General features: G+C 43.6%; 1 protein-coding gene across 1 annotated transcript in view; it reads left to right on the forward strand.

Annotated features, from left to right (window-relative positions):
* Window positions 1–14,054, forward strand: part of LOC141116957 (NACHT, LRR and PYD domains-containing protein 3-like) — an 88,081-nt gene that overhangs the window by 60,042 nt on the left and 13,985 nt on the right. The window contains exons 6-7 of the mRNA XM_073609483.1: window positions 8,279–8,443; window positions 9,371–9,535. Coding sequence (XP_073465584.1) covers window positions 8,279–8,443; window positions 9,371–9,535 — 330 coding nt within the window. The remainder of the gene's footprint in view (window positions 1–8,278; window positions 8,444–9,370; window positions 9,536–14,054) is intronic.

A 14,054-nucleotide genomic window follows, 5' to 3' on the forward strand; every position in this document is an offset into this window, starting at 1 on the left:
TGCCTGTCAGTAGGAAGATAACAGGAACGGATCTAGCTGAACACTGTGAGCAGGACGCACTGTACTAAATGTAAATAGTCTAGCTGCCTGACCGTGGTACTAATAGGATCAAATAGAACACCAGTAATTTTCTTCAGGTAGCTTTATATACTGTAACCAGACAAGCCTGCCTGTCAGTAGGAAGATAACAGGAACGGATCTAGCTGAACACTGTGAGCAGGACGCACTGTACTAAATGTAAATAGTCTAGCTGCCTGACCGTGGTACTAATAGGATCAAATAGAACACCAGTAATTTTCTTCAGGTAGCTTTATATACTGTAACCAGACAAGCCTGCCTGTCAGTAGGAAGATAACAGGAACGGATCTAGCTGAACACTGTGAGCAGGACGCACTGCACTAAATGTAAATAGTCTAGAAGATAACAGGAACGGATCTAGCTAAACTGAATACAGTGTATATATATATATATATGCAACACCTGGGATGCATATATATACACAATACACTGTAAGTGCAGCTAACTGACTGACTGTTCTGCCTAATCTATCTAACTCAAATCAAATGACACTGTCTGTCTCTCTCTCTCTCTCAATGAACGCCGGAACACACACTACACAGGGCCGCCGTGCAGGCGGCCTTATATAGTGTGGGGCGTGTACTAAATCCCCTGAGCCATAATTGGCCAAAGCCTCCTTGGCTTTGGCCAATTATGGCTCTCTGTTCAGGCGGCGCTGTGATTGGCCAAGCATGCGGGTCATAGTGCATGCTTGGCCAATCATCAGCAAGCAATGCACTGCCATGCCGCAGTGAATTATGGGCCGTGACGCGCCACACGAATTTGGCGCGAACGGCCCATATCGTTCGCAATTCGGCAAACGGGCGAACAGCCGATGTTCGAGTCGAACATGGGTTCGACTCGAACACGAAGCTCATCCCTACACCTGGCAGATGGCTCTACCCTACGTTCTGGTCTGGTCACCCAAGAGACCGTCCCTTTACTGGCCATCATTGGCACCCATCACCAGGAACTCCTTCGTCTGGATGCCATCTCCTCTCCCTTCTTTCCCATCATCTTGGGAATACCTTGGCTGCAAGCCCATAATCCCAGCATTAACTGGACCACAGGGGAAGTTACTTTTCCTTCCAAATACTGTCAACAACACTGCCTGTACAGGTCTTCTACTGAAACCTCTCCCCTCCTTTGTATGGACTCAGATCTGGAACTATGACAGTCCATTCCTGAACCTTACCGAGACTTTGCAGATGTATTTAGCAAGAAAGGAGCAGAAACATTACCTGAGCACAGGCCTTATGACTGCCCTATAGAGCTTCTACCAGGAACTGAGGTCCCTTTCGGAAGAATCTTTCCGCTAACTGAGCAGGAGTTAAGCACACTAAAAACCTACATCGACGAAAACTTGGAAAAAGGGTTTATCCGCCCTTCTACTTCCCCAGCCGGTGCGGGCATCTTTTTCGTTGAAAAGAAAGACCATTCCCTACGTCCCTGCATAGATTATTGGGAATTGAATAGGATAACTATTAAGAACCGCTATCTTCGGGGAGCTTATAATTTAATTTGAATCCGGGAAGGGGACGAGTGGAAAACGGCATTCCGCACTCGATTTGGGCACTTCGAATACCTTGTCATGCCCTTTGGCCTCTGCAAAGCTCCTGCAACATTCCAGCACTTTGTCAATGACATTTTCCGTGACTATCTGGATTTGTACGTAATTGTGTATCTGGATGATATTCTGATCTTCTCCTCTTCACTGGCCGATCACCGCGAACATGTCCAGAATGTCCTAACCCGGCTCAGACTACACGGCCTCTATGCAAAATTAGAGAAATGTGAATTTGAGCTCCAGAGCATCCAATTCCTAGGTCTAATCATCTCGGTGGATGGCATCAAGATGGACCCTCAGAAGGTGTCCGCCATCCTTGATTGGTCTGCGCCTGTGGATAAAAAAGGTGTGCAATGCTTCATCGGCTTTTCTGGTTTTTACCGGAAGTTTATTAAGGGGTTTTCAGCAATAATCGCCCCAATAACTGAACTAACCAGGCAGGGAACCCGATTCTCTTGGACTCCTCAGGCCCAGACAGCTTTTGAGAAACTTAAAGAGCTTTTCACGTCGGCTACCATCCTGAAACACCCTAATCCTGCTTTACCGTTTGTCCTGGAAGTTGATGCCTCAGAAATAGCAGTTGGAGCGGTTCTGTCTCAGCGGCAAGGTGCCAAAGCTCTTTTGTACCCAGTTGCGTTTTTCTCACACAAGCTTTCAGTCTCGGAAAGGAACTATGATGTGGGAGATCGGGAACTTCTTGCTATCAAATCGGCTCTGGAGGAGTGGCGTTACCTTCTGGAGGGTGCTGCTCATCCCATCTTGGTGTATACAGATCACAAAAATCTGGAATATTTGAGGACAGCCAAAAGATTGAGACCACGGCAAGCCAGATGGGCACTTTTCTTTTCCCGATTTCAATTCCATATAACCTATAGACCAGGTTCGAAGAACATTAAGCCAGACGCGCTTTCGCGTATGTTTTTGGATTCCGAAAAAACTCTGCCTCCTGACACGATCCTTCCCTCTGGAAACTTTTTGCTCCTTCAAGTGGACCTTTTGACCCGGATAAAACAGGCCTCTGTGGGAATGTCCCCATATCCTGAAACCAATCTGAGTGACGGCCTGTTTTGGCATGAAGATAAAATCGTAGTCCTGGCACCTTTATGGGTGACGGTAATGGAACTTTGTCATGACTATAAATTAGCTGGACATTTTGGCGTGTTGAAAACTATAGAGTTAGTGCAGTGCACCTTTTGGTGGCCCCAACTGTCCAGTGATTGCAAAAGTTATGTGGACTCATGCACCACTTGTGCTCAAAGCAAAAACAGCCAGACAAAGGCTTGGGGCCTACTAAAACCTTTACCCATTCCAGAGAGACCATGGAAAAGGATATCGATGGACTTTATCGTAGAACTCCCTCCGTCGGAGGGATTTTCCACCATTTTTGTTGTCATCGATAGGCTATCCAAGATGGCACTGTTCTTGCCCATGAAGGGCACACCCTCGGCTATGGACACTGCAAAGATTTTTGTTAAAGAAGTGGTGAGGCTGCATGGAGTCCCGGCAAGTATTGTTTCTGACCGCGGAGTCCAATTTACTTCGAGGTTCTGGAAGGCTCTCTGTGGTTCCCTGGAAATAGAGTTGGCATTCTCATCAGGCTACCATCCCCAGACAAATGGGCAAACAGAGAGAACCAATCAAACCCTAGAGCAATACCTTCGCTGCTTCTCTGCATTCTCGCAAAACGACTGGGTCTCTCTACTACCTGTTGCAGAGTTTAGTTACAACAACTAATTTCATTCAGCTATCAACCAAACGCCATTCTTTGCTAACTACGGTTTTCATCCTTTCTTCTTGCCGAGCTCTTTACCCGAGTGTACCGTTCCTGCAGTTGTTGAAACCATGGATTTTTTCTCCTCTACCAATAAGCTTTTGCAGGAAACGATGGCCAAGTCTCAAGAGTACAACAAAAGGATGTATGATAAGAAGAGGCGTGGAGAACTGATCCTGGAAACCGGCAACCAAGTGTGGTTATCCACCATTAACCTAAAAATGGCCTGTCCCTCAAGGAAACAAGGCCCCAAATTCATGGGTCCCTTCCCTGTAAAGAGGAAGATAAATGATGTTGCATATGAGCTTGATCTGCCTGATTCTTTAAAAATACATCCGGTATTTCATGTGTCTCTGTTGAAGCCTGCTATTCCGAATCCCTTTACTGGCCGTAGGACCGCCCCACCTAAACCTGTCATAATTAATGATGAGGAAGAGTTTGAGGTTGAGGCAATCTTGGATTGTAGAAGGAGGAACAACAGAATTCAATATCTCATCAAGTGGAAGGGGTATGGGCCGGAAGACAAATCCTGGGAGCCTGAGAGCAATTTGCATGCCGCAGAACTTTTACGGTCTTTCAAGAACGCTCATGCCTCCAAGCTGCCTCAGCTGGGCATCTGGAGGCTGCCCTTTAGGAGGGGGCACTGTCAGAGAGCCCACCTGATTGGTCGCGGTGCTGGTGCGCGACGGTGCGCAGCGGTGCGCGCTGGGGCGCGTTGGCGCGCACGTTCCTGTGTGTGCTGCTGTGCATGTCCCTGCAGGCGCTAATCGGTGTACTGCGAGCGCGTGCGTGTGCACGCGCGTGCGTGCCTGTGAGCATCGGTGTGCACATGTGCGCGCTGTTTGGCGACAATCGGCCTATTTAGGTTTGCCATGCACTCTGCTCGGTGCTGCCTGATCATCAGCTTCCGGTTCCTTAGCTCCCCATTACCTGTTCCAGTGTTCCTGTGTTCCTGATCTCCTGACGACCCGGCTTGCCTCTGACTCTCCTTTGATTGCTGCCCGTACCCGACCTTGGTTTGTTTGACCCTTCTTCTGCCTGCTCCTTTGTACCGTGCTGCCTGTCTGTTGCCGAACTCTGCCTGTATCCTAACCTGCCTGCTTGCTCCTGTTCAGCACCTGTTTGCCTGTGTTCCAGTTCACCATCTGCTGCTTGAAGTTCCTCTTCCATCCAGCACCTGGATCCCTCATCAGGGTCACTTATCATTCCTTACTCCCGTGCCTCCTGTCCATTCTACCAGGGGCCGCAAGTGGGATACATACGGGAGACCACCCTCTGCCCAAGCGGACTCACCGGTCTAGTAAGTAAAGTCTGACAATGACCAGACACAATGGAGTGCTCAATGTGAAGGATGAACGATATATGTACCTGTGTAGCATCAGCAGCTTGCAGCAGCAGAAGGAGCTGTCCCATGTGAAGTGAAAGAGTGAAATGAAAAATCCCAACCACGTGTGCTCTCCCATTTATAACCCCACAAGGGCTTCAGCGGGCTCCACCCTTGGATAATCCGTTCAGGTGTCAAATATAATATAATATAATATAATATAATATGTATGTAATCAAACATTGCTAAATTAGCAAAATGACCATGAAGTATATAATGGAATGCATGTAAAAACCAATCTGTTGAGATGGTAGGACCTATAATGAGGCCAAGGAGAAATGTGTGCAAAGATGCAGATATGTAAAAAGGGATGTAAAAAAAGGCAATCCCTAAAAGGAAAAAGGGGAAAATGTGAAAAAGTATGAATATAAGAATCCTTACTGTTATGTGTGACCACAGAAGGAAATCCTCCATCCATAATTAGCCAAGAAGATGACTTAAAGTAGAGTTCCACCCACTTTTACAACTCTTCAACATCCCTCACTAAACTGCGCACTGTAAACGAATTGGATATTTTTAAAAAAATTTTCTCAGCACCTAGTGTATATCTGCTGTATTCATTTTTCACTTCCTCCTTCCTGGCCGTGGCCCATCGCATCATTTCCTGTTTGCAATGCCTTCTGGGAAGGGGCGGGAACTTCCTCTGACACTGCCGTTGCTATGGAAACCTGACCTGAAACCTATTACACTGCTTGTGCTGCACTGAGCATGTGCGAGATCTGCAAGGATGAGATCCAGGAAGAAATACAGTCTGTCTTCAGATGCCCACACTTAAGATGGCCACGGCCTGCTGGAAGTTTATAAAATAACAAACTACTGCTATAAACTAACAAAACAGACCTTAGTTTACAGACTAACTTTACTAGAATACATTAAGCTTGTGTATTATAGGGGTATTTTTATTTAAAAAATATAATTTCACTTTAATTGAAATGCTTGTTTTAGTTATAATTATAGAGTAATTGCAGATATAATTTTATCACTTTCACTGCCATCTTTACATTTTTTTGCCTAAGAAGAGGAGGATCAGGGCTATGTGCCATTTTTTACGATACGGCACTGCTTTACTTTAACTGACAATTGTGCGGTCATGCAATGCTGTACCCAAATAAAATGTAATTTATTTTTCCCACAAATAGAGCTTTCTTTTGGTGGTTATTTGATCACCACTGCGTTTTTATTTTTTGCAGTATAAAAAAGAAAGGCCGGAAATGTAAAAAACAAAAAACAAAAAAATATATATTTTTTACTTTCTGTTATAAAACCTATCCAATAATTAAAAAAAATGTCTTCATCAATTTAGGCCAATATGTACTCTGCTACATACATTATATTGGCAAAAGTATTGGGACGCCTGCCTTTACAATCACAATAAATTTAATGGCATCCCAGCTTTAGTCCATAGGGTTCAATATTGAGTTGACCCACCCTTTGCAGCTATAACAGCTTCATCTCTTCTGGGAAGGCTGTCCACAAGGTTTAGGAGTGTCTATGGGAATGTTTGACCATTCTTCCAGAAGCGCATTTGTGAGGTCAGGCACTGATGTTGGAAAGAAGGCCTGGCCCTCAGCCTCTGCTATAATTCATCCCAAAGGTGTTCTATCAGGTTGAGGTCAGGACTCTGTGGAGGCCAGTCAAGTTCCTCCACCCCAAACTTGCTCATCCATGTGTCACGATCAGGCGTCAGGCTTGAAGACCAGTTGCTATAGCAGTTGCAGGAATACCACTGACCAGCAGGATAGGTGCACAGGCAATCACCCTGGCAGATGAAACAGGCTCACCTGAGGTGGGTGTTTAAGTACTAGCTGGTGTTCACCAGACCTCCTGATGGTGGAGATGGATTTAGCTGCATGCCAGTACCAGGTCGCGGTCCTCAGGTTTGACCCACCAGGGTGTGAGCAAGCCGGGGTCCAGTAGCGGATGAGCAGATAAGGATCAAACAGCAGTGTGGTCAGTAAACAAGCCAAAAGGTTGGTAACGAATAGTTGCAGGTTGGGATCAGGCAGTAGACTAGTCTAGGAACAAGCCAAGGGTCAATTACGAGTGGTAGCAATACAGACAGCAGCAGGGAAGACAAGGGCAAGCCACTGGCTAAGAAGGCACAATAACCTGGCAAAGAGGAAGTACTGAGACAAGGCTTATATAGATAGTTCATGGGAGGAACAGGGAGTTCAAGGTTCAACAGCAATCAAGACACAAGGCAGGCTTGTCCAATGAATCGGATAGGATTGTCCAGCAGATCAGGCAGGGAGCTGTCCAGCATTCCAGATAGCTCAGTAGGAAGAGTCAATGCCAGAACCAGAAGAGGTCCCAGGTTCAAGCCCAGGTCCTGACACCATGTCTTTATGGACCTTGCTTTGTGCACTGGTCCAAATCATTTGGTGGAGGGGGATTATGGTGTGGGGTTGTTTTTCAGGGGTTGGGCTTGACCCCTTAGTTCCAGTGTCAACATACTAAGACATTTTTGATTCTTGTTTGTTTCATGCTCCCAACTTTGTGGGAACAGTTTGGAGATGGCCCCTTTCTGTTCCAACATGACTGCGCACCAGTGCATAAAGCATAGTTCCATAGGCAAATAGGGTGTGACTTGTCATGCGAATTGGAACTGTCAAAACGCATGACAAGTCATACCGGTGTGAACAGGGCTAAAAGCTTTGTCAGATGTTCCCCTCTCTCATTAAACTCCAATGCACTGACAAATAGCTGCTGAGTAGCCTTTGTAGTTTGTGGGCTGGCCAATAGCCATCATTTAAAAAAAAAAGATGATGTTTTTGCATTAAAGTTCAAAAAAGTGTATTTTAAAAAAAAACAGTTTGAAAAACTGCTGTACAAATACTGTGTGACATAAACAATTGTAAAACCCACCACTTTATTCTCTAGGGCCTTTGCTTTGAATAAAAAAATATATAATGTTTGGGCCTTCTAAAATTACATGTAAACAAAACGTGTCAGAAAAGGCCTGGAGCTCAAGTGGTTATTGTAGGTCATACATGGGGAATCTAATCTTATTGCAATGAACAATCAGAGACTCATATAAGCTTCCTGTTACCTGACATGACCAATCACTATTCAGTGTCAGGGGATCTTCCCATTACTTATTATGAGTACAGAGCTCTTATCAGCAAAGATAAATAGAATATTAGATAAAAATCATCCCGTACAATCACTAACAATGCTGATTCCGGCCTTACACTGTCTGCTGATACCATTCATGCTCCATAAACAAGGAGATTATAGCACAATACGAGTCATGTCAGTGGTATTCTGTGCTCATACGGTGTATCGAGATATCACCATCTCTACACATGGATGACAGTATTGAGGGGTCTACTTCATTACAACATTTTTCTTATAAAATTCTATTTCCTGGAGTTTTATAAAGTGATCTAATATAAATGATTCCAATAAAGAGAAATGAGTTAAATTCATGTAGAGAATAGATTTGTTCCTGGGGAAGAAATTCAATTTCTTCTTGTAACATTCTTCTCTTCTTCTACAGATTGCGTTATAATCAGCTGACAGACAGTTCCTGCTCCCACCTGGCATCTGGAATAAGAAATAACCAGACACTGAGGACACTGAACCTGTCCTGGAACAAACTGGAGGGTCCTCATTTCAGGGATCTGATGGAAGCTCTGACAACAAGCCAGATAGAGGAATTAGAGTGGGTATAAAAGCACTGACTGAGACAATAATATTCTGGTTTTATATCCCAAATTTATAAAAAACATCTTAACATCCTAACATCTTATTAAAGTCTTATAATGAGTTTATGTGGATATCTGAGATAAGATTATATTATATCATAAACAGGGAATTTAATTTTACAGCAGTGAGTAATTAGAGCCTAATACATAATTTCATTTAGGATTGGTTCACATTGCTGCAATCTGATTTAGATCTGACTTTTAGTGTGATTATGTACCATGTGTAACTTGGAAGCAATTTAGATGTGGTTTGCATATTCTATAAGGGCCAAAATTGCATTGGGATCACACAAAAGTAGTACTGGAACCTTTTCAAAAATTGCACCATGCTGAGTTGCATGGATGTGAATTGGCATCATTGAAAACAATGTGATTTCCATTGTCATGCAAATCTGTATGACTCGAGTCACATCCGAAATGTGAACAGAGCCTTACTTGATATAGCCATCTGCTGTTCAATTTCAGAAATCTCCCCATTAGTTCCTATGAGTACAGAGCTCTTATCAGCATAGATAAATAGAATATCAGCTAAAAACCATCCCGTCCAATCACTAGCAATGCTGATTTCAGCCTCAGACTGTCTGCTGATATCATTTGTGCTCCATAGACAAGGAGATAATAGCACAATATGAGTCATGTCAGTGGTATTCTGTGCTCATCCTTTGTATGGAGATATCACCATCTCTACACATGGATCACAATATTGGGGGGTCTACTCCATTATAACATTTTCTTATAAAGTTCTGTTTCCTGGAGTTTTATAAAGTGATCTATTATAAATGATTCCAATAAAGAGAAATGAGTTCAATTCATGTAGAGAATAGTTACATTCATTCCTGGGGGAGAAATCCATTTTCTTCTGGTAACATTCTTCTCTTCTACAGTTTGTCCTATAATGACCTGACAGACAGTTCCTGCCCCCACCTGGCATCTGGAATAAGAAATAACCAGACACTGAGAATACTGAACCTGTCTCAGAACAATCTGGAGGGTCCTCATTTCAGTGATCTGATGGAAGCTCTGACAACAAGCCAGATAGAGGAACTATTGTGAGTATAACAGGACTGACTGAGACAATAATATTCTGGGACAGTTTAACATTCAGTTTTTTAAATCTTAGAATCTTATTTAACTCTGTTAACATCTATAAATTAGACTTTTTCTAAAGCTGGCCATAAATGGATCTCATCTCAACCGGTTCAGCATGGACAAGCCGAGATTTGATCCATCTATTGGCAGGCTGATTGTACTAAAGTTGATTCATCAATTGAATTCAGTAAAACCCGCCTCTCAGATTTCTTTCATGCAATCACTGCCAGTGGTCTATAGCAGCTAGCATTGATCATTGTGTTCTGCTGGCACGGAAGGCTCCCTGTCGATTGAACACAATAGTGCAGTGGGAGTGATTCCCCCATCAACCTCGAATATGTTGATGGGGGAATTGAGCAATTTTCTTTCCTTCCACCCATAGTGGAAGGAGAGACTATTGTATAATCTATGGCTAAAGTTCACCACACACAGTGTGCATTTCAGGGGCTAGCCATGCCTCCTTCCCACTGGCTGAGGGAGGAGGTATGGATAGCCTTCGAAATGTGTTCTCATTGGTTGTTCCTCCCTGAGGTTTGACAGGTGGTGCTCTTGCAAGCTCGCACCACAGCGTCTTCTGACACCCACCACCATTGGAGCTGCCACAGCCGCATGGATTAACAGCCCAGACACGGGCAGGAAACACTCTGAGCTCTCCGTGGTTACACACTACATTGAACCTGTCATCTTTGTGAGTGGAACATTTTATGTATTTTTTAAACTGGTTTAAATAAAACTGTGCTACACCAAGTGGTCGCTTGGTGCCTTTCTCCCCCTAGGACCCCTATTGCAGTGTGGGGTCCTAGCCCTTCTGGATTAGGTAGCCCTGCTTCCACCTTGGATCACAGTCAGCAATTTATTACCTGTTTCAGGCAATTTCTGGACTTATATTAAGGTCTATGCCCCTGATATTTATGTGGACTATGCACTATACCATTCTGTGGACATTTATTTTCAGTTATTTTTAGCTTTTATTATATTTAGACAGGGAAGGGTAGCGCTGGGAATATTGTTTTTTTTTTCTTATGTAGTCCTAATTGGATACAAATTGACTGGATAGAATGGGTAGGTCCACAAATGAATTAAAGTTGTAGAAAGAGCATAATATCAGATTATAACACATATGGTGACCCTATAAGCTTTAAAATGTAAACATGTCATTTACTAACACAATAGCTCACCGTTAAAGGCCCCATGGAGGAAATGAAATGGCCAATCCTAAACAATCATTTGTTTAACCACCATTGGAAAGCTTTAATATCTAAGCCTGGAGGAAATTTCAAATTATGGAAAAGATGGGCTAAAGGGTGAAACAGTGAGGTTAACGATAAATGTTTGTGAAGGGAGTCACATAAGACCATGGAGTGTGGGAGGGTAGGTGCTAGAATCTGGAGCCTTCTCTTCAAATTAAAAATATCTATGCTATGACGGGGAACCACTTTTCACTCTATGTGGACCCAATCTGGTTTTGAACCTCATGGGTAAACAGTGGAAATATGTGCCAATTGCGCTGCTTGGTAATACCACCATAAATTAAAAGGGGATAGGCCCCCTTGAGATCTCAATCTGAATGGCACACTTTTGGGGCAAAAATGAACTTTATTACCCCAAATAATGCGTAAGATTTTAGATTGGAAGCTATTCATGTGGAATATTATAATTGGTATGGTCAGCAACTGGAATAGGTAGAGTAAGCGTTATAAAAGAGTCATTTATATGCAGTTAACCCAACCAAGCCAGGACAGATGATGTCGAGACCATTGTCCCAGGTCATCGCCCAATTTTTTTATAAAGCAGGGGATTTTTAGCCTTGTAAAATTGATCAATACTGGCAGCTAGATTCTCACCCAAATATGGAATAGAAGAGGAGCTCCAAGCAAATGAGAAGTGGTCGGACCTGTAGGCTTTCAACCAGTGAAGATTGGGCAGAAATATTCAGTGCTATGCATTTAGACATGTTAACCTGGAGAACGGACAATATACCCAAGTCATTTAAAAGTTTGAAGATATTGGGAGTAGAAATAAGGGGGAAGTAACGAACAGGAGGAGGTCATCAACAAATAGAGTGCATTTATGTGTCTGAGGGCCACATTAAACCCTATGTATGTCAGGATTAGGGATGAGCCGAACCCCCCCCGGTTCGGTTCGCACCAGAACCTGCGAATGGACCGAAAGTTCGCGCAAACTTTAAAACCCCATTAAAGTCTATGGGACTTGAATGTTCGAAATCAAAAGTGCTAATTTTAAAGGCTAATATGCATGGTATTGTCCTAAAAAGGGTTTGGGGACCCGGGTCCTGCCCCAGGGGACATGTATCAATGCAAAAAAAGTTTTAAAGATTGACGTTTTTTCGGGAGCAGTGATTTTATTGATGCTTAAAGTGAAAAAAAAGTCAAATATTCCTTTAAATATCGTACCTGGGGGGTGTCTATAGTATGCCTGTAAAGTGGCGCGTGTTTCCCGTGCTTAGAACAGTCCCTGCACAAAATGACATTTTTAAAGGAATAAAAGTCATTTAAAACTGCTTGCGGCTTTAATGTAATGTCGGGTCCCGGCAATTTGGATGAAAATCAGTTTGACAAACGGCATGGGTACCCCCCCCCCAGTCCATTACCAGGCCCTTTTCTTGTATGGATATTAAGGGGAACCCCTCACCTAAATTAAAAAAAGGAAAGGCATGGGGCCACCAGGCCCTATATACTCTGAACAGCAGTATACAGGCAGTGCAAACAAGACAGGGACTGTAGGTTTGTTGTTAAGTAGAATCTGTTTGTAATTTTGAACTGGTACATTTTTAAAGTTAAACTCCAGCCAAAAAAATCTATTTTTAAGCTTTTTGGAAAACATAGGGAAGGGTTATAACCCCTGAAACATTTGTTTTGCTGTCTGTGCACCTCTTCAGAAGATTTCACCTCACTTTCTGTCCCAATGACAAATGTTTAAATGTTTTTTGAAAATTTGGGGTTTTTAGTGAAACAAGGATTGGTGATAAAGCATCAGTGGAGAGCAGACACATTTTTCCCCATATTAACTCTTATAGGAGAGAATTTCCCTTCCTAGGGGTAGATTTCATCTCACTTCCTGTTGTCTCCTTCCGTTTTCAAGTAGGAGTCGTTTGTAAGTTGGATATACTCTGCAAAAATTAGGTCCTTAGGTGCTGGTGTTGCCACAACACTGTTAGCCCTCACAGTTACTCTTGGTGGGCGCAAGAACGGGCCCTGCTGTGAAATATTAGATCAAGAATTGTAATTACATGCCATTGTTGAACAGGGGCAGAAAAATTGGGCCTTTGGTGGTGGTGGTGCTGGTGCCACAACACTGTAAGTCTTCACAGTTACTCTTGGTGGGCGCTGGAACGGGCTCTGCTGTGAAATATTATATCAAGAATTGTAATTACATGCACCTGTTGAACACGGGCAGAAAAATTGGGCCTTTGGTGGTGGTGGTGTTGCCACAACACTGTAAGCCCTCACAGTTACCCTTGGTGGGCGCAGGAATGGGCCCTGCTGTGAAGTATTAGATCAAAAATTGTAATTACATGTCCCTGTTTAACAGGGGCAGAAAAATTGGGCCTTGGGCACTGGTGCTGGTGCAACAACACTGCAACCCCTCAAAGATACTCTAATTGAGTGCAGCAAAGAACCCTCCTGCAAAATATTGCATCAAAAATTGTAATTACACACCCCTGTTAAACAGGGGCTGAAAAATTGGGCCTTAGGCACTGGTGCCACAACACTGCAACCCCTCAAAGATACTCTAATTGAGCGCAGCAACGAACCCTCCTGCAAAATATTACATCAAAAATAGTAATTACATGCCCCTGTTAAACAGGGGCTGAAAAATTGGGCCTTAGCCACTGGTGCTGGTGCCACAACACTGCAACCCCTCACAGATACTCTAGTTGAGCGCAGCAACGAACCCTCCTGCATAATATTGCATCAAAAATTGTAATTACACACCCCTGTTAAACAGGGGCTGAAAAATTGGGCTTAGCCACTGGTGGCAGCGCCCAGAACCAAAAATGTTCTTACAAGCTATCAGCATGATCATTGAGGAGTAAGAGGATAATCACTCAGCATAACAGGATAGTCACTCAGCATCAGCATAGGCAGTCTTGAAGGGATCTGACATTTCAAAAAAAAATTATTCGGTTACATCAGCATCAGGTGCCTGGTAGCTGGTGGTGATCCAAGACTGATTCATTTTTATGAAGGTCAGTCGATCGACCGAGTCGGTGGACAGGCGCACCCTGTGATCGGTTACAAAGCCTCCAGCAGCACTGAATGTGCGTTCTGAAAGAACGCTGGATGCAGGAGAGGCCAGTAGCTTAATTGCATACTGTGCAAGCTCTGGCCAGTGATCCATCCTCAAGACCCAGTAACCCAGAGAATTTTCGGTGGGAAAGGTGTCCAAGTCAGATCTTGCCCCTAGGTATTCCTGCACCATGTAAAATAGACGCTGGCGATGGTTGCTGGAACCAAT

The sequence above is a fragment of the Aquarana catesbeiana genome, linkage group LG13 (genome assembly GCF_042186555.1).
Source record: "Aquarana catesbeiana isolate 2022-GZ linkage group LG13, ASM4218655v1, whole genome shotgun sequence".
NCBI classification, from domain to species: Eukaryota; Metazoa; Chordata; class Amphibia; order Anura; family Ranidae; genus Aquarana; species Aquarana catesbeiana.